This window comes from Hermetia illucens, chromosome 2 (assembly GCF_905115235.1).
Source record: "Hermetia illucens chromosome 2, iHerIll2.2.curated.20191125, whole genome shotgun sequence".
NCBI classification, from domain to species: Eukaryota; Metazoa; Arthropoda; class Insecta; order Diptera; family Stratiomyidae; genus Hermetia; species Hermetia illucens.
Window position 1 is genome coordinate 150458960 of NC_051850.1, and position 25491 is coordinate 150484450.

A 25491-nucleotide genomic window follows, 5' to 3' on the forward strand; every position below is an offset into this window, starting at 1 on the left:
CATCCCTATTATGTGTATTTGAGTACTAATTAAATAAATTATCCATTTTCAGATATAGAAAGTACATTTTTCAACCTAGATTCGACAAAATGGTCTCATCATTCTATAACATTAAAAACCTACCCAGCAGTTTCGATTTATCACAAAAGGGCGTGCTCACACTTTTAAATATTCATCCCGCAATAGACTTCCCAGTACCTCTACCGCCAAGTGTTATCGAAGTCGGAGGACTGCAAATTTCCGATCCAAAACCGCTTCCGTCAGATTTTGAAAATTTTATACAGAAGTCCAAAAAGGGATCAGTTCTGATATCCTTTGGAACAAATATCAATAGTGATATATTTGGAGAAAAGAAGCAGAAAATGATCATCGACGTTGTCAAAAAATTCCCGGACTATCATTTTCTTTGGAAATTTGAGAAGGATCCCTCAAATGGCAAGGTGCCAAATTTATTGGTTACAACATGGTTGCCGCAGAATGATATCCTTGGTAGGATTTTTCAGACTTAATTATTCACAACCTTGAATGACTTTCTTTTCAGCCCACCCAAAAACCAAGACGTTCATCTCACATGGTGGAGGTTTGAGTACACAAGAGGCTATTTGGCATGGAGTTCCTGTTGTTGCTGTTCCGTTCTTCCTTGATCAAAACACCGTAAGTGCAATTTCAGATAGTATGCCTCAAGCACACTTAAAAAAAAATCGTTACCAAATTGTAGAACTCATACAGCTTAATAGTAGCTGGCGTTGCAACGTATGTTGACATCAAAAAGCTGACAGCTAAGGATTTAGAGACAGCGCTTCGGACAATTCTAGAAGATCCATCGTACGCTGAACGAATGAAGTTGCAATCATTCCGGTTTAAACAACGACCAATGAAACCCTTGGAAACTGCACTCTGGTGGGTTAATTATGTTCTTAAAGACCCAAACCCGACACATCTACGTTCACCGGTAATCGATTTAGGATACTTCAAGGCGAATTCCTACGATATAATCCTATATGCTTTCACCTTTTTGATCCTTCTTTCTTACATAATTCGACATTTTGTTGCTTATTTATCAAAATTGCTTAATTCCAAGAACTCATCACAAAAAATGAAATTAAACTGAATAAAATGGATTCAGGAGAAGTAATACAAAGGAGAAGTAATCAAACCTATCGATTTATTAAATTCGTCGTTTGCATTTTTTAGCTATAATTGAAAGGCTTACTTTATGGAAGCCAAGCCAGCTTAAAAAGCAGGGATGAACAAGGGTACATCTGACTTCAGGATATCAGACGACAGGAAGGAAGTAGGTCTCAATGGTGCAGGTGCTAAGTGCAACCTGCGCTATTTGAAGGAAAGCTTGAAACCACAGGAGGCTCTTAAGAAGGTTCAGGGCAGACATGAACCTTCAGGATCAAAGTCAAGAAAGCGGGGCCTAGCGGGAAACAGCCCGCAGGAGGGAAATGCTGCCAAGAAATCTAAACACGAGTCCAAGGAAGGGGAAATCAGGCGACGATCAGGGATGAATGCAAACCAGGATACCCGCCATTAGTTATGCTAATGCGATAAAGAGCATTTGACTGCTGACTCACTCGTGAAGAGCAGGAAATAATTAAGGACCTCATTGTCCTGAAGATGTGTGAGGGATGGAATAATGAGTTCGTGTTTACTGGCGTGCAATCGTTCTCAAAATAAACTTCAAATTCATTCATATGAGGCAGTCGTAGCATCAGAACACTTTCCAGGAGACGACACCGGGATACCACTGGAATTAGTCGTTAGAGTGGCGAAGATAAGAGGTGCTATACATCACTCTAGGGAACACTCTGCGACTACTCCAAATGGTGGAGAACGTTATAGACACCTAAATAAGAAGTAACTTTCTAACGCGTAATCCCCTACATTCATGTGAGCACGCTTAGCGGGAAGGACGCTCACGGGATGACATAGAAACAAACGAAAAAGCAACACCCAGACTTTCTAGATGGGCAGAATGTTGAAGAATAGGCAAATAGAAGTAGCGACTCGTACAAATTCAATTGTTGTGAACACTATTCAGGTTGTCCAGAAGTTTGGGTGTTATAATCATAGATGTGCAGCCTGGTAATTGTTAAACGTTCAGGAGACCTAAAAAACATTGGAATGCAGATTCAGGGTTCCTCATTTTTCAGCCTTTGTCCCGTTCACAAGCGGGGTTGGCTCGTTCTGATCAGTTTTGCCATTTGGCTCTATCGAATACCTAATCAGGGTGCAATCTCAAGGCTTTTAAATCCCCATCCAGCGTATCAAGCTACCGTTGTTTCGGCCTGCCTTTTGGTCGTTTACCATCGACTTCGATGTTCAGACCAATGTTGGCAAGTGAACTCTCGTTAGCACGAATTCCGTGACCTTACCATCGAAAACGCATTTCTCGCAGTTTTTCCACGATCGATGCAACCCCATAACGATCGCAGATATCCTCATTTCGGATATGATCAAAACGTGTCACGCCACTAGCCCAACGCAACATCTTCGTCTCCATTACCGCAAGACGCCGTTCATTGTCTTTTATAGTCGGCCATCACTCAGAACCACAGGACGGACGACATTGCGGTAAATTTTAAATTTAGAGACGTTCGTTGATACGTAGATCACAAAGAACACCAGTTGTGGAACGCCACTTCATCCAGATTGCGTTAATGCGTGAAGCAATTTCATAAAGCAGTTCTCCATTGGCTGATAGCATTGACCCGAGATATTTAAATCGCTCAGTTCTGGGTTACGCTGATGATAATGTTTTGATCTGTAGGGGCAAATGTGAGGATACCCTATGTGACAGAACCCAAATTGGATTTCGAATCCCTAGTAATTGGTGTAGAAAGGCGGGGCTGCATATAAATCCAGCCAAGGCTAATATAATATCCCTAAGCTTGATAACTTGGCAGCTATTAAATTACAGGGCATAGAGGTCGACCAAGTAACAGAGGTCAAGTATTTCTGAATCACGCTAGACCGAAAACTACTCTGAAAGACACATGTTGAAAACATATGTCGAAAAGCCCCAAGGGCTCTGATGACTTCCAGCTTCATAGCAAGGAAATAATGGCGATGCACTCCGAAGATGCTCCACTGAATATACACTGCAATAGTAAGGCAAATGATTACCTATGGGAGTTTTACAAACTTCAAAGACTGTCTTCCGTGTATATCAGTGAGGTAATGAAAACTTGCCCAACGACATCCCTAGAGGTCCTTCTCGGATTGATTCCTCTCCATGTGCACATACAGATGCAAACAAGGGGAACTTGAGAATGTCCGGGAGTATCAGTGAGGCATGGAGGAATGAAAATTAATATTTTTTCTAAACAGTCTCACCAATTGTATCCGGGTAGCCGAGTGGTTAGAACACAAGTCTGTCGCACGGAAGGTCGTGGTTCAAATCTCACCGGTGGCAGTGGGATTTGTATCGTAATTCCGAGTCGACTCAGCTGCGAATGAGTACCTGATTCAAATCAGGGTAATAATCTGGAGCAAGCGCAATGCTAACCACATTGCCTCCTACAGTGTACTGTAGCGTACCGTTAAGCTCTTGAATGAAGTGCTCTAACACACTTCAAGGACCTGAACCAATATGGATTGTTGCGCCAAAGTCTGGAGTCTGGAGTCACAGCGCTATACGGCTTAAACCAGCAACTGATTACCTGGTACACTAACGGATGCTTCACAATCAAGTGAGCGGGCACCGGGGTCATTGGTCGAAAAAAACGCACTTTGAACCAATGGGTAAGCACACTGGCATTTCAGGTGGAAATATACACCATAGACAGTCCTCAAGAGCAACTATAGGGGGCGACTTATCAAACTTTACTGAATGAACTTACCATGAATTGAACAGTCCAGGGTCCTCATGGGGGTTATGAACCCAACCGCTTGAATGATTGTTTAAACCTCGCCAAGAAGACCCTCCGGATCATAATGGGAATACTCACTAGTCACTGCAGACTACCTAGGGAAAATAGGGATGTTAACAAACATTATCTGGGCTGGGACAATGTCCGGGACTTGCATCAGGTGTGCCGGAACGAGCAACTTGCGTGTCTTATGCACACAAATGCAAATCGCGATGTCAAACAGAATAGAGGCAAGTTCCCCGGTAACTGCCGTGGCCGTACGGGCGCCGCAGTTTTGGAGTAGAAACCCAGCAGCTCGGTTCCTCCAGCTCGAATCCCAATTCGCTTTGGGCGGCGCCATTCGCTTCGAGCACGCGCTGGTCGAGCTAGATGAGGAGACAGTTGAGTTTGTTTAAAACGTTCTCGAGACTGCTCTTACAAAAGACTAAAGGAGCAGCTAATAAGTGCCTGTCAGTAAGTTAAACGGCTAAACTCTCCACTTACTGACTAAGCTAACGCTAATTAACCGTGCGCCGAGCCAAATGTTGCGTGAAATGAGGAGTTGGATGGTGACAAAGTTGGCACCGAGCTGCTACAGTACAGACATAGTTCATGAGGTTGGCGAGATGTCTCGTGACACACCAAGCCAAGTGGCTCAGTCGCAGCATTGACAGCTTCCGTCTTTGAGTTGGCAGAGGCCGTTGGGAAGTAAGACTAGATCAGGGTTAAGATCCGCCTCCGAATGGGCGATTAATCATCGGGACCTTCGGCAAGTACCAGGACATGGCGAAACCTTCGTTGCTTCGCTAAGAAAAAACTGCAAAATGTTACAATTCCTCCAATTTCTCACCAATAAACAGGCTTAGCAGGAATTCTGACGAATGCTACCTGAAATGTAGCACCACGTCGATTCACAATTTACGACTCCTTGAACCCGCGTGACTACCTGGTCGATACAGGCGCTAAAGTCTCGGTTCCTCCTGTATCCTGTCATCATAATGTAATTCCGCAATCTTATAAACTCGCGACAACAAATTCTTCGTCGGTCCACATGTATGGCTATAGGCAGGTAAACTTGAGTCTAGAACTCCGACGAGCGTTTTCTTTACGCTTCATTATCGCGGACATCAGCATTCCCATATTAGGCATGGATTTCCTGTGCCACTATGGACTGGTAGTGGATATATAGTACATAACTGGTCCCACAACTACCTTTGGGTCATCAGGAAGAATCTCATCCTACTCACCCAACACCCTTTCTATCGTTTCTGAATACGTTGCCGACCCACATATTCGCACCTTCTTCAAAAATACCGCAATATCACTACCGAGTGTAGCCTCTCTGAGTCAGTAAAGCATGATGTTCAGCACCACATCAATAAGAGTTCGAAGAACTTCTTAAGTAGAGTATTTGCAGACTTTCAGACAGTTGTTGGTCTTAGCCACTTCATATAGTCCCTAAACCCAATAGCGAATGGAGACCTTGTAGCGACTGCAGGCGTCTAAACGCTCAGGTGATTCTTGATCGATACCCCATTCCAATCATCTGGGATTTTGCGCACGCAGACTACCGTATTTTCTCGACCTTTGAACTTCGTCAAGGCATATCATCAAAGCTCTGTAGCTCCCGAAGACATCCCGAAAACGACAATACGCAACGTTCCGGACTTTTCGATTTCACTAGGATGACTTTTACACTGTGTAATGCGACGCAAACCTTTCAGAGAGTTTCCTTGAGGTCGGTCCAGCACTTAACGTGACGAAAAGCAAATTTGTATAATGGCAAGTGAGATTCCTCGAACACCTGATTACACCTGAAGGCGCTCAACCCGAGCTAGTCCAAATGTAAGCGATTTCGAGCTTCCCGCTTCGGAAAACTGTTAAGGATCTGAAAAGGTTCTTGGGCTTTAAAACTTGACCCGGTGATAGGACAAGCAGATGCCATCCCCGTACTCGTATACCGAGCAAGATAGCATGCAGATCGTCACCGATAATAGGCAGAAATAATATTGGTTACAGGATGCAACCCTGGCGGCTTTGGAGCTCAAAATCCTCCGAAATTTTACTTCGGCGCAGCACATGACATTTTGCAACATCATCTGTTCCTCTACTTTCTCTGGAATGCCCCTCGTACATAGAGCACTCCAGACGCACTCCCTGTTCACGCCATCGAAAGCTTTCTCGAATTCGACGAAGTGCAGGTATAGTGAAAGATCTAAACTCTGGGCACTGTTCCAAAATGATTCGTAGGGTGTTGATGTGGTGAACCTCGTCTATGTCGCCTGATCAACAGATGTTCTTTGGTGCGTTCCAGAACTATTTTATCTATTATCCTTGCAACAGCAGGGCATGCAAATCATCATCATTAACGGCGCAAGAGCCTGTATCCGGTTTAAGCCTCCCTTAATAAGGAACTCCAGACACCCGGTGTTGCGCCGAGGTCCACTAATTCGACATCCCTAAAAGCCGTCTAGCGTGCTGACATACCACATCGTTCCATCTCAGGCAGCGCCTGCCTCCTCTTCTCCTTCTAACATAGATATTGCCCTTATAGACTTTCCGAACTGGATCATCCCCATCCATATGGATTAAGTAACCCGCCCACCGCAACTTGTTGAGCCGGATTTTAGCCATAACCTGACGGTAATGATATTACTCATAGATTTTGTCGTTATGTAGGATACGGAATCGTCCATCCTCATGTAGGGGACCAAAAATTCTTCGGAGGATTCTTCTCTCGAACGCGGCCAAAAGTTCGCATTTTTTTTACTAAGAACCCAGGTTTTCGAGGTATACATAAGGACTGGCAAGATCATAGTCCCGTGAAATAAGAGCTCTGACCCTATGATGAGACGTTTCGAGCGAAATTATTTTTATAATCTGAAATATGCTCGGTAAGCTGCCAACTACCGTGCACGGATTTCATCGTAGTAGCTATTATCGGTTGTGATTTTCGACCCTACATAGGAGAAATTTGAAGTTGTAGTCTCATATCTTTATTGTTTTCCTTTGAGTAGTGGGATTCGATGTTGTTCGCTCTTTGATTTTTGACGCAGATGTTACCACCATGCACTTCGTCTTCCAGTCCAGCTCCAGTCCGAGATCTTGCGCCACCTGCTCGATCTGGATGAAAGTAGACTGTATATCTCGGGTTGTTCTTTCCATAATGTCAATATCGTCAGCGTAGGCCAATAGTTGGGTGGGCTTGAAGAGAATAGTGCCTCTCGCATTTACATCTGCATCGCGAATCACTTTCTCCAGGGCCAGGTTGAAGAGGACGCATGATAGAGTGATCCTGGTACTTTTATCTGGCCTCGCACATTGGGCTGGGCTTAGTCAGTTCTATTAATTTCGTTGGGATACCGAATTGTCTCATGGCCCTGTACAGTTTTACCTTCGCTATGCTGGCGGCTTCAAAATCGACGAAGGGATGGTGCAAATGATATCCATATTCCAACAGTTTTTCCCACGCTTGCTGTACAGAGAAAATCTGATCTATCTCTGATTTATCAGGAGTGAATTCTCATTGGTATGGACCAATGATATTTTGAGCTTATGGGGCTATTCGGTCTAGCAAGATAGCGGCGAATATCTTATAGATGATACTCAGCAACCTCTATAATTGCTGCACTGCGTGATATCCCCTTTTTGTGTATGGGAGAGATAATGCCTCGTCGCATGCCATCAGGCATTGATTAGCTGTCCCACACCTTAAGCATCAGTTGATGAACCACTTGGTGTAGTTGGTCGCCTCCATATTTAACCAATTCGGCTGTAATTCCATCAACTCCTGGCAACATATGGCTTTTAAGCCGGTGTATCGCACGGGCTGTTTCTCCTATACTTGGTAGTGAAAGCATTTATCCGTTATCTTCAGTTGGCGGGACCTCCAACGCGCCAATATTTTGGTTGTTCAGCAGTTCATCAAAATATTCAACCCATCGATCCACTATACCCGTTCTCTCGGAAACCAGATTTTCCTCTTTGTCTCCGCAGGATGAGCATCGAAGTGTATAAGGCTTCATCCTACTGACTTGCGAAGGGATGAGCATCGAAGTGTATAAGGCTTCATCCTACTGACTTGCTGATGAGACTTCCGCTCCTCATGACTGGTTTCGAGTTCTCAGGTTTTGGTTCTCCTTACCTTGTCCATGTGTGAAGTCGCTTGATAGGTTTCTGCGCGTGCCCACATTCTTTGAGAGTGCAACATTACTCAATATGCAGCATTCTTCCATTCCGGTACTAGTTTACATTCATCGTCAAACCAGCCGTTCCGACTTTTCCTGCGGCTGGGACCAAGTATATTTGTGGCCGTATCAATGATAACGCTCTTCTGGTGGTTGTGAAAATCATTGATGCTTCATCTCCGGGAGATCTGTTAGTTGCGGTTATTGCGGCATCCATTTCCCTTTGTAGATATTCCGGAGGGCTATGTTGAGAGATACACCTCCAAATACCACACTCAAAACAAGTCCCCTTCTTTGGGATCTTGGCGATCATACCCTTTTTCTACTCTCTGGAAAAGATCTCGGAATTCCAAGATTTCTATACCAGTGGAAGCCGCAGATCAGCAGTAACTGCAAACGTAATGATAAATATCTCTACGGGAAGACCGTCAAACACAGCGGCTTTACTTCGTCTGAGTGCTTTGATTACCAAAGTGATTTATCTTCTGCTCCACATGCAACGGTGGCTAGCCATTTCATCCACAAGTGAAGAAACTTCACCGTATGTAATATGATTAAGAACCATGATAAGGTGTTCCTTCTTCCTTTTCAGATGTTCATCATTGTGGATGTGAAGTCGACCGTTGACGTCCTTCACGGGACTACGATCTACGGCATCTTCCTCTTTCCCAACCAGCGCAATAGCAAATTCTCTCTTTTCGCATCGTAGACTACATTCAACTTCTCGGGATTTCGAACGGTATCCAAGTTCGAGGGCGTCATGCCCGTCATCGCTTGCAGCTGTCAGTAGAGCCTTCATTCAACCCCTTCCGTTTATCAGTCTGCTTTCACGATTTCACAGTCACTCAGATTTTATAACGACCCTTTCATTTTTGATGGTGGCCATTGCTCACCGATATTCTCACTCAATATATCTGCCGGCCGATCAGTAAAAATAGCTCTCCTACTATCAAGCAACAACTGACATTCAAGCGGTAAATGTTTAATTGAGGGGTTAGCAGATCTCCACCCCCGCGGGAAGTGGCGGATGCAACACGCAGGTGAACGCAAGCGACCATCAGATGGTGATTTTCTTCGTGGCCGATGTCAGTCTCTCTTGCTACGGACCAACCATTTCATGGGTCAATTTACCACATTCCTATCATCAGTCGAAGATTTGGGCGACCTTCATGTGGTTCACCTTCAAGGAATAATGTCCTATCTGGAATCTTCCAAACGACTTTGATGCAGTTCTGACTGAGGGTGCATCCACCCTATATGCATTTTCGTATTCATTAAAAATTTGCGTTGCTTCAGCTGACGTAGAGATTAATATATCGAATTTCCTGCTGTTGGTAAAGGAGTTTATGCAAGCCCAACATCAGCCAATTTGCGATTTCTCGTCCTCATTTTCACTGATTTTTCAGAAGTTTCACATCAAATTTTGCTAGACTATGGCAAACAACTTGCAATTTACCAAAATTAATGTGTCATCTAAAAATTAAAGTGTCAATTTACCGAACTTTGGTTAGCCTCTTCGTAAGTCTAATTTCCAGCAATATAATTGATTCGGGCATTTCCATAGCAACCTGGATATCTCAAGAGTTTAAAGGTTAGTTTACCTACAAACCATAAACCTGAAGTTGAAGTTTATTTTCTTTTATGACCAACATTGTCTAGGTGTTTACCCTTCAAAACTTCAACACTTATCAGAATCTAAACATTCAGAAAAGAATCTAAATAATCAGTCTGTAAAGATAGTAAACAGTAGTTTGGCTTTTCATTTGATAATTGCCTGGCGAAACTTAGCTCCAGAAAAAACGAAACTCTATAATTATATGAACATAGTATTTCTCAATAATTTAAACAAGTACCAATCACAAGCACGGTCATTATTTAAATTATCGATAAACGTTGTTACTTTGTTGTTTTGTCTACAATTCAAAATAATGAACTTGCAGTAGGAAGTGGTGTTTTCTGAATATGATGATCATTGCAATTCAGCGCCGTCATTGCAACGCGCAATCGTAAAACATTGTCGTTGGCTTCCAGATTGGGGTAACCACTTTAACCATGTACTTCCATTATATGATTATCTAACTTCACTCAGCAGATCCAGATACAGCAAAAGTTACAGCCACTCGCTAGCAATCAGTGCTTATCTCTGTACCACACATTTGAATCTTATCTCTAAGACTTAGACCGTTGATTCGGAATTTAGTATTTTCAAATCCATCGAACCAAGTGTTAGTGTCAAGACAAAATGCATCTAGATTATCGCTCGTTATATTTAATATTTTATGCTTACGGATCAGTAGGCGGTGCTAATATTTTGTACCTGGCAGGCCTCGCATCGCCAAGTCACGGTCTATGGTAAGTATCTACTCCGATCGATTTCAAGCGAACTTATTGTGATGTCGAAACTTGAAGCTGTGCTGAACATGTGAAAAAGTGAAAAAGTAATTGCTTTTTATTAAAAGAAGATCCTTTCGAATAGGGTACGTCGGATGGGAGAACTATTAACTCTAACGAATTTCTAAATTGAGATGATTCCAAAATCCTGCGAAAGGGTCTAGAGCCTTCAAGTATATTAGCATATTAACGCGACTTAATGGATGCTCCAAACTAAGTCAGTAGAGATACCTCCTATAACCATGCCCTGTCAAAAATCCTTTCACTCCACTGCGAATCAGCGAATGTACTCAGAAATCCTTTTGTAGTTACTTCGTCGAAAGGTATCGGACACAAGCCCATCATCAACGGCGCAACAACCAGTATCCGCTCTAGATCTGGCTTAGTGAGGAACTCCAGACATCCCAGTGTTGCGCCGAGGTTCACCAATTCGATATCCCTAAAAGCTGTGTGGCGTCCTGACCTCCGCCATCGCTCCATCTCAAGCAGGATCTGTCTCGTCTTTTTTTCTACCATAGATATTGCCCTTATAGACTTTCCGGGCTGGATCGTTCTCATCCATACGGATTAAGTGACCGCCCATCGCAACTTGTCGAGCCAGATTCTATCCACAACCAGACAGTCGGGGTCGTTATATAGGCTACGGAATCGTCCATCTTCATGCAGGGAGCCAAAAATTCTTTGGTGGATTCTTTTCTCGAACATGGCGAAGAGTTCAGAATTTTTCTTGATAATAGACCAAATCTCCAAGGAATATATAAGGCAAGATCATTTTCTTATCTGGTAAGTGCTTTAATCCTATGGTGAGACGTTTCGAGTGAAACAGTTTTCGTAAGCTGAAATAGGCAAGGAAATAGGCTGTGTTGGCAGCCAACTATCGTGCGCGGATTGCATCGTCATAGTTGTTATCGGTTGTGATTTTCGACCCTAATTAGGAGATATTTTCAACGGTCTCAAAGTCGTAGTCTCCTAACTTTATTGTTTTCCTTTGACCAGTCCGGGTTGATGTTGTTAGCTCTTTGTTCTTTGGCGCTGACGTTGCCAATATGTACTTTGTCTGACCTTCATTAATGTGCAGCCCAACATCCTGCGCCACCTGGTCGATCTAGATAAAGGTAGACTGTAAATCTCGCGTAATGTCGATATCGTCTACGTAGAGCAGTAGCTGCGTGGACTTGAAGAGATTGGTACCTATTGCATTGACTTCTGCATCGCGAATCACTTTCACCAGGTGCAGGTTAAAGAGGGCGAATAATAGGGCATCCCCTTGCCTTAGACCGTTGACGTTGAATGATCTCGAGAGCAATCCTGCTGTTTTTATCTGGCCTCGTACATTGGTCAGGGTTAGCCTAGTCAGTCTTATTAATTTCGTCGGGATACTGAATTGTCTCATGGCCATGTACATTTTTACTCTGGCTACGCTGTTACAGGCGGCTTTAAAGTCAATGGAAAGATGGTGTAACTGAAGGCTTTTTCCATCGCTTGTCACAAAGAGAAAATCTGATCTGTTGCTGATTTGCCTGGAGTGAAGCCTATTTGGTATATATGTCTCATTACTAGTCGCCAGGCATTGATTCGCTGTCACACACCTTAAGCATTCAACCAATTCGGCTGTAATTCCACCGGCTCCTGATGAATTTTAAGCCGATGAATTGAACGGACTGTTTCTTCCGTGCTTGGTGGTGGGAGTATTTTTCCGTTGTCTTCAGTTGGCGGGACCTCCAACTCGCCGATGTTCTGGTTGTTCAGCAGCTCATCAAAGTACTCAACCCATCGCACCAATATGCCCATTCTGTCGGAAGTCAGATTTCCCTCTTTGTCTCGGCAGGATGAGCATCGTGGTGTATAAGGCTTCATCCTATTGACTTGTTGGTAAAACTTCCACACTTGTTGCAGTTGCTCCTTGTACTTTCCCGGTTCACAGATCTGTTAGTTTTCTCCGGTTTCCCTTTTGCGTCTGTGAAATCGCTTCTCCGCCCGACAGAGATCGTGATAAGTCTTTGCGCGTGCCCGCGTTCTTTGAGAATGAAACATTACTCAGAAGCATCCTTTCATTCTGTTGCTAGCTTACATTCATCGGCGAACCAGCCGTTCCGACTTTTCTTGCAATTGTACCACTCTTCAGGTGGTTATGATGATCATTTGTTGATGCTTCATCTACAGGTCATCTGTTAACTGCGATTATTGCGACATTCATTTCCCCTATAGGTGCTATGGAGGGCTTTGTTGTGGATGGCTTTAGTATTCACTCTCACCTGATTTTCAGAGGGGATTGTAGGTGATGTAATTTGAGTACAGAGCACTATGCCAACGAGATAGTGATCCGTATCTATATTGACCCCATATATGCTCTGATATTCATCAAGGCTGAGAGGTGACGGCGTTCAATCCCACTTGGTCAATTTGGTTGAAAGTGGTCTCGCCTGGAGGGGCCCACGTATGTTTGTCGACCGCTTTCCGCGCAAAGAGGGTACTTCCAACAACCATTTCATGCGATACCGCTAACTTTATAATCCGCAGTCCCTTGTCATTGGTATACTGATGTAAGTTATAGGAGCCAACGTATTGCCTAAATACGGGCTCCGTCCCTACTTGAGTGTTCAAATCTCCAATTATAATTTTGATATAAAATTTAGGACAGACTTCGATGGCCCGCTCAACTCGGTTTTCCATGTAGGGTTGTCAGCCCTACCCAACCCCCAACCTGGAGGACCCAAATATATGACTTGTGGTTTTGTCCAGGTCAGAGGCAACTCATCAGACGCTGCCCCACCTCTGCCCTGGAAGCAGCGTGACCGGAGTAGTTACAAGTTGGCATTTGCCCCCTTATATTAATTCAAAAGCACGACATGTGTATGAATTATAATGAAGAGAAAACCGTCTTGTAGAATTTCGGCCTATGCCGGCCGAGACTAAACTAAAATTTTGTTTAAAAATCGAGGGATTCCTCGCCCGTAAGTGGGATTCGCTCCCACTAAAAGCCACCTCCGGTCTCTCCAGTTCCAGGCCCAGGCCTGTAGAACCACTATCTAGGTATAACCGCAACTGCATTCTCCGGGCTCAGGATCCATCCCAGCGCATAAGTTCATATTCTTTTTCAACATCATGACCCTTGCGCAGTGGAACATGTTCTCGATCGTGCGTTATACCACCACATCCTAGACAATTAGTCGAATGACCCAACCCGAAGCGGTGCAGATACTACTTACAGCAACCACCGTATCCCATAAAGAATGGCTAATGTGGTAGTTTGCCCCCCAAACCCCAATGCGCCTTTAATTCGACTGCAGTTGACGGAATTGTATGCATTTTTGACATCCACTAGCAAACCGGCACAGCAGTCACTTGAACTGAAGGCTCACCACTATGCTTATTGTATCCACCGTACGCGGGGTGCGAAATGCATTGCCGCTTTCGACGGTGGATAACAGTCTGTTACAGATGACTCTCTATCTCATCTTCCCCCTTATATCCGACAGGCAGATCGGCCGATATGATGCTAGATCTCCAGGTAGCTTATTGGGTTTGGAAAGCAACAACAATTTCCAATGGACTGGGCATATTTCTTCTTTTAGACACACCTTAGAGATGCTGGCGAAAATATCCAGTGGCTGGAGGTATCACGCACTCGTTGACTTATACTACCTTTTACCTTCCGTTTTTTTTTTTGTGGTGAGTAAACAGTGAGGCAACAATCCTTAAAAAAAACAGTGAGGCAACAATGTCATTCAGAAGGCGTAGACAGATCACATAAAGTGATCTTCAAAGCAATTCCTTTTACTTTTGCAAATCGCCTTCATTAAGCAGCCCCGCAATTGTTTATGCATTTCTTCATGTCATGTTTCGTTATGCTCGTCTCGTGTTTCCGTCACTCATTGGGTGATATGATTGGCTTGTTTAATGGCCGTATTATACAGGGAGCGCTGCAGAGAGCGTATCCCTCTCGAAAGCTTTCGTCGTCCAACCCGGTCTGTATGTAAGCCATTTTTAGGGCCCGATTCGACCTTCATCTGAGTGCAGAATGCCTGGTGGTCATTGTGAGTGCAGCCCCGACTAATTTGCGAAATAACGCTTCTAACAAAAACGGCGCTCACACACACTGTATAACTTAGGCCTTTCCTCTCCAAGTCGATGTCCCAACATTCACGAGATCGAAGCATTCGCAGAGCTGGATGTAGTGTCCAGCTTCCCTCCGCTTTTTCTGCATTGCTTGGACCTATCATCCGCACTGGAGCATGCCTTTACGATGCGCCTGAAGCCAAGACAGTAAGAATAGGACCTGACTCGTCATATTCTTACTGTCGCTGCTGCCAACAGTTTGAGTACTGGTAGAACAATGGCGGCTTTTTGTGCCGGGGGTCAGCGCCCACTCTCCTGAAAATGTCAGCATGTGACCCTTCGTCTTATTTAGTGATGATAATAACCTTACTTCAATCTCTCGCCCACACCCCTTACCGGAATCTTCGGAATTTTGGCTACGTGAGTTTCGCCAGCCATCTTTTTCTTTTTGGAGAGTTGAGCCTTTTTTTCCTTAGGGGTTTTTTGCGCTGTTGATTCGTTCAACCATTCGCACAGCCTCTTCTCCAGTTTCTCCACTCCCGAGTTTTGAGTGGGTATCATTTGTTTTGCCTGACCTACTTTTCTGCCAGATGCCTTCACTCACTGGGCTTTACCGCACGCCAAACTTCAATATTTTTATTTTTTTATTCAGTTTTTACGATTTTGTGTAAAACAAACCTTATTAAAACAGGTTTACTGTCTTTCTGGCTGTCAGACGCATTTTTCTCGGAAACAATGATAGCGATTGATACCAAAAACTGTAGATTTATTAGTTGCACGGCAAGGATCAATATTGTAATGCGAAAACTTTTCAAATTTCTTTCCAGGAATTTCAAATTAGTAGAAGCACTGGCAGATCGAGGTCACAATTTAACAGTTCTTTCAATAGACAAATCCAAAAAGCCAATCAAAAATGCCCACGTAATGGACATGCAAGAAATCTATACAATGGTCTATGGCAATAAAAAATATGATTTGGATGAATTCATGGAGATAAATGTTTTCAGTGAAATTCATGCAAGTTTTGAATTCATGTTTAAATTTTGCAATGCAATTGGTAAAACCGATGGTTTTAGAAACCTACTCAACTACCCCGATGACACTAAATTTGACTTGGTCATCCATGATTTCAGTCTAGTTAGCTGTTTGATTGGCTTTCTCCACAAGTTCAACTATCCTCCGTTAATAAATGTTTCACCGTACAAATACATCGTTCCACATGCAGAAGCCGTTGGAGGACACTTCTATTCCTCCTACATCCCTCGCCCAACTGCGCCATTTAATGTGAATATGACACTTATGCAACGGACGGAGAATTTAGTAGCAGAACTCTACGAAATGTTGTAAGTATTAACCTACTCCTAGGTAGCGGCCTTTTGTTTTTTTTATTTGGGGAGTAGGGTAGGTGAATGCGTTTACGCACGGAGTGTTGGACTCCCGCAACAGCACGCTGTCGAACTACCAACTAAACACCTCCCTGTCATCAGAGAACTTGCCTAGAACCCTTTGATACATTACTTCGGACTATACCTCTCTCTCTCTCTCTCCCTATGCCGGCCAAGTTCAATCTTCTTCGCAAAAAATTTCAGCTGCCAGCGCTCTTCAGCATCTCTCTGACAATGTTGTCTCGAAAGAGCTCCCTTGTGTCTCCATAAAGCTATTGACGAAAGGCGTCCCACCTCTCCCAAGAGAAAAAAGTGTGTTCAGCGTCGTCTGCCACTCTATTGCAGAACACACAATCAGGAGATCGCGCCCTCCCGATCCTGCGCAGGTACGACTGAAAACCTCCATGCCCACTCAGAAGTTGGGTAAGGAAGTAATCAATCTCACCTTGCGTTCTGTTCAACCACGGGTCTAATTTGTCGATGAGCCGCACAGTCCATCTGCCCCTTGCCTCATTTTGCCAAGAACGTTGCCACTCGGTAAGAGTCCTGGCATTAAAATCACCTGGCCGAAAGTCCGGCATCATCCCGTTCGGCATCAGGTAAACGCTAAAAACCTTATCCCTTAACACCGGATCCAGACAAACCCGTTCCCCCGGCCTTCAGCAGGGACACGAAGCCGAAGGTTGTCCCGAACTCAGATGGCAGCGGTGCCCGATAAGTCGAGATGCCATAAGGTATTGCTTCCTAATCAGCACTAGATCAGCATTTACTTCGGCAGCTAATTGTGCTAGCAACTGGTGAGCGGTTGCACTCCGATGCTTGTTAATTTGCAAAATGCGGATCATGGCGTTCGCACCCTAGCCCTCTCCAATTCCGCCCTGAAGATCGGACATCGCCCGAGCCCGCAGTGTGGGCGACGCTCTCACCTGACGCGCCACAATTCCTGCAGAGAACGCAACTCTCGCTTTCATTGCAGGTCTTCGCTTGATGACCCACTTGGCCGCATCTCCGGCATGCTGTCCTCCTGTCCGGACCCTTGCAAGCTGCTGACGTGTGTATATAGTCCAGATAGGCTACGGCCTTTGTGGTTTAATGTGAGTACCTGGCGCGTTGACTTAACTTCAAGATCTTCTTAAGATACGGATTGGTTTTTTGACCACAATCAGAGCCCCAATGAGACAAGCACAGCGGCACCAGTCTATACTGAGTGTATGCCCAAGCATTCATACTGGTGGATGCAAGACCTACCCAATTTCTACCGAACTAAGGAGTATGGTACCCGTGTTGAAGTGCAACGGAATTCGCCTGTGGCATGTGAATTCAAGGGTTATCCCAGTTCCTATGATAGCAGTGTACCCCTGGTAAGGTTTTGTGAAATAAAATCACTTCAGATAAGGTCCCGTGCAGGCTCCGGTTTAACGGCTCTTATTAAGACTTGACGCATTCACTTACTGCATCACGGCCAGCAAATTCTATTGAGTATAGCGTTTCCCAGTGCCACCGCATGGAGGATTTCCTTACTCGGCTTGTCGGATTGGCCGACGACGGACTGTAAGAGAGCATAGCCCAACGGAGACGAAACAGAGGCAAACAATTTAAGGTCGTCTGCGTAAAGCAAATACGGGCAGGTGAGGATGGAGGCGAGGTCATTGATAAAAAGCAGGAAGAGTAGGGGGCCAAGTATAGAGCCTTGGGAAATACCAGAGGAAGGAGAGAAGGAACCAGATGAGTGACCATGAAAAGGAACTTTGCTGGAACGGTATGAGAGATGTGAGGAAAGCCAGGAGATGACTGAGGGAGGGAAGTCTAGTAATGAAAGTTTAGAGAGGAGAATGTTATGGTCAATGGTATCAAAGGCTTTGGAGAAATCAATATAAATAGCATGTACCTCCTGTCGTGAATTCAAGCATTTAGCAACAAAGATGGTAAAGACCAGAAGATTTGAAGCCATTGATCTATGTTTCCCGAAACCATGCTGCTCTTTGACAATGAGGTGACCGAAGTGCGCGGGCAACCAGTCGTTGACGTATCTTTCCAGGATTTTGGATCAAGAGGAAAGAAAGAAGAGAAATGAGGCCGTAGTTCACAGCAAGAGAAGGGTCTCCGCTCTTGAGGATAGGAATGATAAGGGCCTCTTTCCAGAGACGGGGACAGTAGCATTCATCTAGACTTCTGTTGTAGATTATACTCAGGGGAAGGGAAATGTGTTTTCTGCAGTTAAGAAGGAAGAGATTAGGAAGCCCCAGGCGTAAGGAGAGGAATGGCTAGAGATTCGGAGGAGTCTGTAGTTAAGAAAGGTATAGAGGGTGGAAGGCTCGAGGGAGAAAACACTGAAGATAAGTAGGTGCAGAGAAGGTCGCAGGATTGTTGTGGGGAGTTGGCGGTGGAGTCAGCGAAGCTGATAGTAGAAGGAAGACATTGAGTTGGATTACGGGAATTGCGAGCGTGAAATCAAAAGAGTTTCAAGTTACCGCTGGCAAGGGCGATTTCGACACTCAATAGGTATCTTTTACGCGCTTTTCTGACCATTGACTTCACAGTAGAGCGTATAGCCTCAAAATGAGCAAGGTCGGCGTCATTCTTAGAAGCTCGAAACTTCTTCCGCAGTGTATGTTTCAAGCGAATGTTAATAAGAATTTCCGTTGTGAACCAAGTTGGATACGGACGTAGGCAAGGAGGGGAAGAAGGGACATAACAGGAGAGGAGATCAGAGAGAATATTGTAGAAGGTGTTTAGAGCTTGATCACACGATGAGTTGCTTAATATATGTATCCACTTGAAAGACGCTGAAGCTGAGTTCAGACCGTCAAAATTTGCTTTGCGGAAGTTTAACTTAGTGGGTTCACGCTTGGTTTTGGGTTTTGTACGAGGGAGCTCCACTTCAAATTCAACCGCGGGGTGGTGAGCGTCAGTTTTGACATACGGGGATGTGCAAGGAAATAAAGAGAGGTGGCGCTCGGGGGGGTTGGAAAGGAAGAGATCGAGAGTGCGACCGAAGGGCTTTTTGGAGGTATTGAAATTCAGGGCAGAGCAAGTGTATATAAAGGAAGAAAGTGGGAGGGAAGAATGAAAGAAGTTGTTGGAAGGAATTGGAAAGCTAGGATGATTAGGCCAGTGGAGCATGGGGAGGTTGAAATCTCCACAAAGGAAGAACCGGAGAGAAGGGAATCTGACGGTAAGGAGTGTCAAACAATTCTTCATACAGGTGAGAAGGGCTAGCACAGGGGACATATACACAAGAAATAATGAAGGGGAGGAAGTTGGGCGGGGAGACACGAAGAGCAACACAATTAAAAGAAAGCCAGAGGAGGAGAAGACGAGTTCGACGGGGAGTGTATCTTTTATTGCAATTAGGACTCCACCGCCGATGGACTTGGACGAGATGCATCCCGGTCCCTGTCACAGCGGAAAGTGGAGTACCCTTCCGGGAGCTCAGAGTTTAATATGACATTGTCCAGCCAGGTTTTGGAGATACAAATGGTATGGTGTTGCTGAGCCAGCACGGATAAATTGAAGGCCCCAGCTTGGATCTTAAACCCTTGACGTTCTGATAAAACAGACGGACAGTGAACATGGATCCAGTTATATAGTTCGGTGAGGCAGGCGGGTTGCCGCGAAATTTATCCGCGAATTGGGGCGCTTATATGGCTTGATGAATACACCTTCAGGCCAGAAAGAAGTAACCTTGAAAGATGCAATCACCCGGTCGGTATTGTTGTCTTTTGTGAGTTTAATGCAGGCCAGAAGAGAAAGTAAACCAACTTTGCTCCTTATATACTCCAGAATATCGTCCGTAGAAGTCGTGAACGCTAGCCTGCAGATAAAGAGCTGTCTAGGTGGCTGTGCTCCGATTCGTGACTGCTGATATTATTCACCAACCAGCTAAACTGTTTCCCTAAAAACAATCATATATGAAGCAATGTCTTCCACCTCCAAGCATTTCCCATTTTATGTTTAATATTGTTAATTGAATAAATTTTGGATTTTCAGATATAGAAAGTACATCTTTCAACCTAGATTCGACAAAATGGTCTCATCATTCTACAACATCAAAAACCTACCCAGCAGTTTCGATTTATCGCAAAAGGGGGTAATCACGTTCTTAAACATTCATCCAGCAATAGACTTTCCAGTACCTCTACCGCCAAGTGTCATCGAAGTTGGAGGATTACAAATTACCGATCCTAAACCACTTCCGTCTGATTTGGAGAACTTTATACGGAACTCCAAAAAGGGATCGGTTCTAATATGTTTTGGCACAAACGTCAATAGTGATCTATTTGGAGATAAGAAGCAGCAAATAGTCATCGATGTTGCCAAGAAATTCCCGGAATATAACTTCCTTTGGAAATTTGAGAAAGACCCAACAAATGGAAAAGTACCGAACTTATTAGTAAAAACATGGTTGCCGCAGAATGATGTCCTTGGTAAGAATTTTTAGTATAAACTATTCACAACCCTGAATGATTTTTCTTTCAAGCTCATCGAAAAACCAAGGCATTTATCTCGCATGGAGGAGGGTTGAGTACACAAGAAGCTGCCTGGCATGGAGTTCCTGTTGTTGCTGTTCCATTTTTCCTTGACCAAACTACTGTAAGTAGAATTTTGAATAATATATCTGAAGGACACAGAAAGAATTCCAGTTGAAACTTACAGAACTCGTACAACTCAATAATGGCTGGTGTTGCGACGCATGTAGATGTTAGGAAGATGACTACCGAAGATTTAGAGACGGCACTTCGAACAGTTCTAGAAGATCCATCTTACGCTGAACGAATGAAAGTGCGCTCATTCCGGTTTAAAACACGCCCAATGAAACCCTTGGAAACGGCACTTTGGTGGATTGATTATGTTCTTAAAGACCCAAACCCGACACATCTACGTTCACCTGTGATCGGCTTAGGTTACTTCAAGGCGAATTCATATGATATAATCCTATGCGCTTTGGTCCTTTTGCTCAGTATTTGTTATATCATTCGATATTCTGTTATTGTTTTCTGTAAGTGGCTAAATTCCACACGCTCGACACAAAAAATTAAATTAAACTGAATAAAAGCAATTCTGACAAAGAGAATATATAGCTAAAAAAGACTACGGACCCTCTTTCCGCCAAACCGGACCGAGGGGCGATCAACCTAAGGATGAGCTGAAGGCAACGTCCAAAGGCCCGCATCACAGCGATGATGCGTTTTAACGCAAAGTGTGGTTCTATACTACACAGATATCGATCTTAAATGGAAGACAGTACGAATCGAGACTGGAGCCCACTAGGTCAGTTTGTTACCATACAGGACTCTTCGAACTATAGCACAGGTTGCAAGGATAACCGCTTTTTGCATCTCCATGTATAGTCCAGCCCTAAGATCGCGCGTTTTCAGCGCTTTATGCAAATTTTGCGGGACTAATCCCGTCGCTGAAATTACCACTGGGACTACTTCGATATTTTGTAGCTTCCAAGACTGCTTCACATCGTCCGCCAAGGAGCCGTAGTTCCGGATTTTTTCGTGCTATTTTTCAACAATGTTCCGGTCCAACGCTACGGCTACATCGATTATGAAGCACGCTCGTTCTTCCTTCAGAAGCCGAACTAGACCGGGTCTGTTGTGGTTAACACTGTGGTCGGTGGCAATAGTGTGATCCCTCAGTAGTTTGGATGGTAGGTAGAAGAAGAAGTAAGGATGGTAGGTTGCCACTAAGTTATATTTCAACGCAAGATTGTGATGCAGAATCTTGCAGACGGAGCTATGATGATTAGTATACTCGGTACTGCTCAACATCCTGCACGCAAATGTTATGTACTGAATGGTCTCTTCTTCACAGTTGCATAACCTACAACTGGAGTTGATGATTGATGAATCGTGAAGAATGTACCGTTTATAACTTTTTATTGGGGGCGAAGCATCCTGAATTGAAGTTAGGAATGCTTCGGTCTGGTGGTGGTAGTGGCCAAAAGGAGAGAGGTTTCTTAGTTAGCCAAAATATGAAACCTGCTGTTATCAGCTTTGAAAACATAAGCGAACGGCTATGCACTCTGCGCTTGCGAGGCAAGTTTAGAAATATAAACCTCATTAACGTGCACGCCCCTACAGAGGAGGTTGCAGAGTCCGAGAAGAATACCTTTTACGAGGTAGTTGAGCGGACCCTCGAAGCCTATCCCGAATATGATATCAAAATCACGCTAGGGGAATTTAACAGCCAAGTAGAGAAGGAGCCCGTATTCAGGCAATACGTTGCCTCCCATAGGTTACACCAAAATACAAATGATAACGGCCTGCGGATCATTCAAATAGCAGTGTCACACGAAATGGTTGTTGGAAGTACCTGGTTTGCGCGGAAAGCGGTCCACAAACATACGTGGGCCTCTCCAAGACGGGACCACTTTCAACCAAATTGACCACGTGTTGATTGAACGCCACCACCTCTCAGCCTTGATGAATGTCAAAACATATATGGGAGGCAAAATAGAATCGGATCACTATCTCGTTGGCATGGTGCTCCGAGTTCCAATCACAACACCACCCAGAATCCCTCTGACAATTAGGTGAGAGTTAACACTGAAGCCATCCACAACGAATTCACAGACGGAAAAAGGAAGCCTGGGAGAACCAACAGGTCTGTGAACTCGAAAAGTACAGGGAGCAACCGCACCATGCGCGGAAGTTTTACCAACAAGTCTGCAGAATGAAGCCTTATAGACCTCGATGCTCATCCGGTCGAGACAAAGAGGGAAATCAGATTTCCCACAGAATGGGCATATTGGAGCAATGGGTTGAGTATTTTGATGAACTACTGAACAACTAGAACATCGGCGAGTTGGAGGTCCCGCCAACTGAAGACGAAGGACAAATACTGCCACCACCAAGTATAAAAGAAACAGTCCATGCAATTAATCGACTTAAAAATCATAAGTCGCCAGGAGCAGATGAAATTACAGCCGAATTAGTTGAATACGGAGGCGACCAATTACACCAAATATTTCATCGTAGAAGGATACCTTCTACGAGGCAATAGAACGAACCCTCGAAGAACGCGGGCACGCGCAGAAATTTATCACGAACTCCGTCGAGCGGAGAACTCTTTCACTCCAGGAAAATCAGCAACAGATCAGATTTTCCCTATGCAGCAAGCGGGGGAAAAACTTTTGGAATGTGGACATCAGTTCCACCATCTATTCATCGACTTTAGAATCGCCTATGATAGCATAGCCAGGGTAAAACTATACACGGCCATGAGAGAATTCGGTATCCCGACGAAATTAGTAAAACTGAGTACGCTGATCTTCACCAATGCACGAGGCCAGATAAAAGCAGGAGGATCACTTTGAAGACCATTCGACATCAACAACGGTCTACGACAAAGGGATGCCCTATGATGCGTCCTCTTTAACCTGGCCCTGAAGAAAGTGATCCGTGATGCTGAGATAAATGCAAGAGGTACGATCCTCTTTAAGTCCACCCAAATGGCCTATGCTCACGATATCGACATCATGGGAAAAAACCGAGACATACAAGCTGCCTTCATCCATATCGATCAGGAAGCGATTGGGGCGAGATCTTGGGCTGCACATCAATGGAGGCAAAATAAAATATATGGTGGCAATGTCAGCACCGAAACCAGCCAACCCACAACATCAAACCGCACCGATCAAACGGAAAGAATAAAGATAGGAGACTACAACTTTGAGACCGTTGATAATTTCTCCTATCTAGGGTCGAAAATCACAACCGATAACAGCTACGATGATGAAATCCGCGCACGGTTGTTGGCAGCCAACAGAGCCCATTTCAGCTTACAAAAACTGTTTCGCTCTAAACGTCTCAGCATAGGGTCAAAATTCTTACTCTACAAGACTATGATCTTGCCAGTCCTCATGTATTCCTCGGAGACTTGGGTTCTTAGTAAGAAAAATTGCGAACTCTTGGCCGCGTTCGAGAGAAGAATACTCCAAAGAATTTTCGGCCCCCTAAATGAAGATGGACGATTCCGTAGCCTACATAACGACGAATGTGTGGATAAAATCCGACTCAATAAGTTCCGGTGGGCGGGTCACTTAATCCGTATGGATGAGGATGATCCAGCCCGGTAAGGTAGGAAAGTCTGTAAGGTATACGGTATCTATTGTAGAAAAAGAAGACGAGGTAGACCCTGGCTGAGATAGAGCGATGGCGTAGGTCAGGACGCCATACAGCTTTTAGGGATATCGAATTGGTGGACCTCGGCGCAAAAGCGGGATGTCTGCAGTTCCTTATTAAGACAGGCCTAGACCGGATACCGGTGCGCCGTTAATGATGATGTCTCATTTCGAATATACTATGTGCTCCCCCCTCCTTACAATCTATTCTTGCCGATGAGGGGAATATTCCCGACTCACCCTCACTCAACATACTGGGTATTAATTTCTCTAGTAAGCTCAACTGGGCCGACCACATCTTCAGCAATGTGAAAAATACGATGAAATGTTTGAAGTTTCTGAATCGTTGTAAAAGATGTTGTTCACCATTCGACCTAGCGCAGATCTACAAGACTCACGTTAGACCTAAACTCAAATACAACTCTCACATTTAGGCGGGTTCAGGCATAACTGCACTGTCTGCCCTTGATCAAGTTCTATGAAGAGCTTTTAAACTCATCGGTGATGTTTAATTTAGCCCCTTGAGCGCAGACGAATTGTTGGATGTCTTTCTCTCCCCTATTGTTATTAAAATGGTCACTGCTCCCTGAAAATATCGGGTCTTATCCCTCTCCCAAACGCAACACCCGAGTAAGTAACCACTCCCATCCCCGTGCTCTAAGGGTCAGTGCTAATCGCACTATTAAATACCATGAATTCTTCTTATCTCGAACTATACGAATGTGGAACTGACTACCATCTTCTGTCTTAGCCGTCTGACTACACATACAGATGTTTAGGCAAGCAGTGCATCGCCACTTCCTTCACGATCAACCCCTACCCCATTCCAATCCCTAATTTCCTTCCTCCTCGCCACGGTTGTGTTATAGCTTTATAGCATGAAAGGGCATCCCCTGAGCTTTGGCATCATCATAATAAAAAAAATCCACTTAATGGCGGACCGGACCAATTGAAGAACCGTTCATTTCTGCTATTTGTAGTCCACGGATCCCTCTGATCACTTCAGTGAACACTCATAATCGAGCAAGTAGAAATTGCCGCCACAAATGAATAATCTCAATAGACAGAGAAGTATTCGAAATAGTTAGTATTGTGGCGCAGCGGGGTTAACAACATTCGAAATTTATTTCGAATGGTGGAATTAATTCGATTGACAGTCGCCACCACCGGTGTTCTCCGTGGCGGAGTAGGCCCTGATTAGGTCGCAAAAATAATGGAAGTTAGGAAATTAGATTTGACATAATGTTAAAAATAAAAGTGTGTTTCTAGTGCGATGCATTTTTGCTTTCTTCTAATATTCTCGCGGTACTTTAGTATTCGAAAGTACATTCATTGCTTACCCCGTAAAGTGAATCTAGAACAATCTGGTCGTATAAGTTGCGAAAAGGGCTAGGTGTTTTTCCTTATCCTGTAAATATTTTTATTTTCTCCCCCGCATACAATTGTTTCGGAGACCACGTGCCTCCTCTCTTTGGAGGCAC

The 25491-nt window shown here is 44.3% G+C and overlaps 1 protein-coding gene across 1 annotated transcript in view; it reads left to right on the plus strand.

Annotated features, from left to right (window-relative positions):
- Nucleotides 1-20953, plus strand: part of LOC119648589 (UDP-glycosyltransferase UGT5-like) — a 31238-nt gene extending 10285 nt beyond the window's left edge. Inside the window, exons 3-9 of the mRNA XM_038050359.1 lie at nt 53-489; nt 542-654; nt 719-1110; nt 15322-15837; nt 19870-20306; nt 20360-20472; nt 20536-20953. Of these exons, the coding sequence (XP_037906287.1) occupies nt 53-489; nt 542-654; nt 719-1110; nt 15322-15837; nt 19870-20306; nt 20360-20472; nt 20536-20928 (2401 nt within the window). The 3' untranslated portion in view covers nt 20929-20953. The remainder of the gene's footprint in view (nt 1-52; nt 490-541; nt 655-718; nt 1111-15321; nt 15838-19869; nt 20307-20359; nt 20473-20535) is intronic.
- The last annotated feature ends 4538 nt before the right edge of the window (nt 20954-25491 follow it).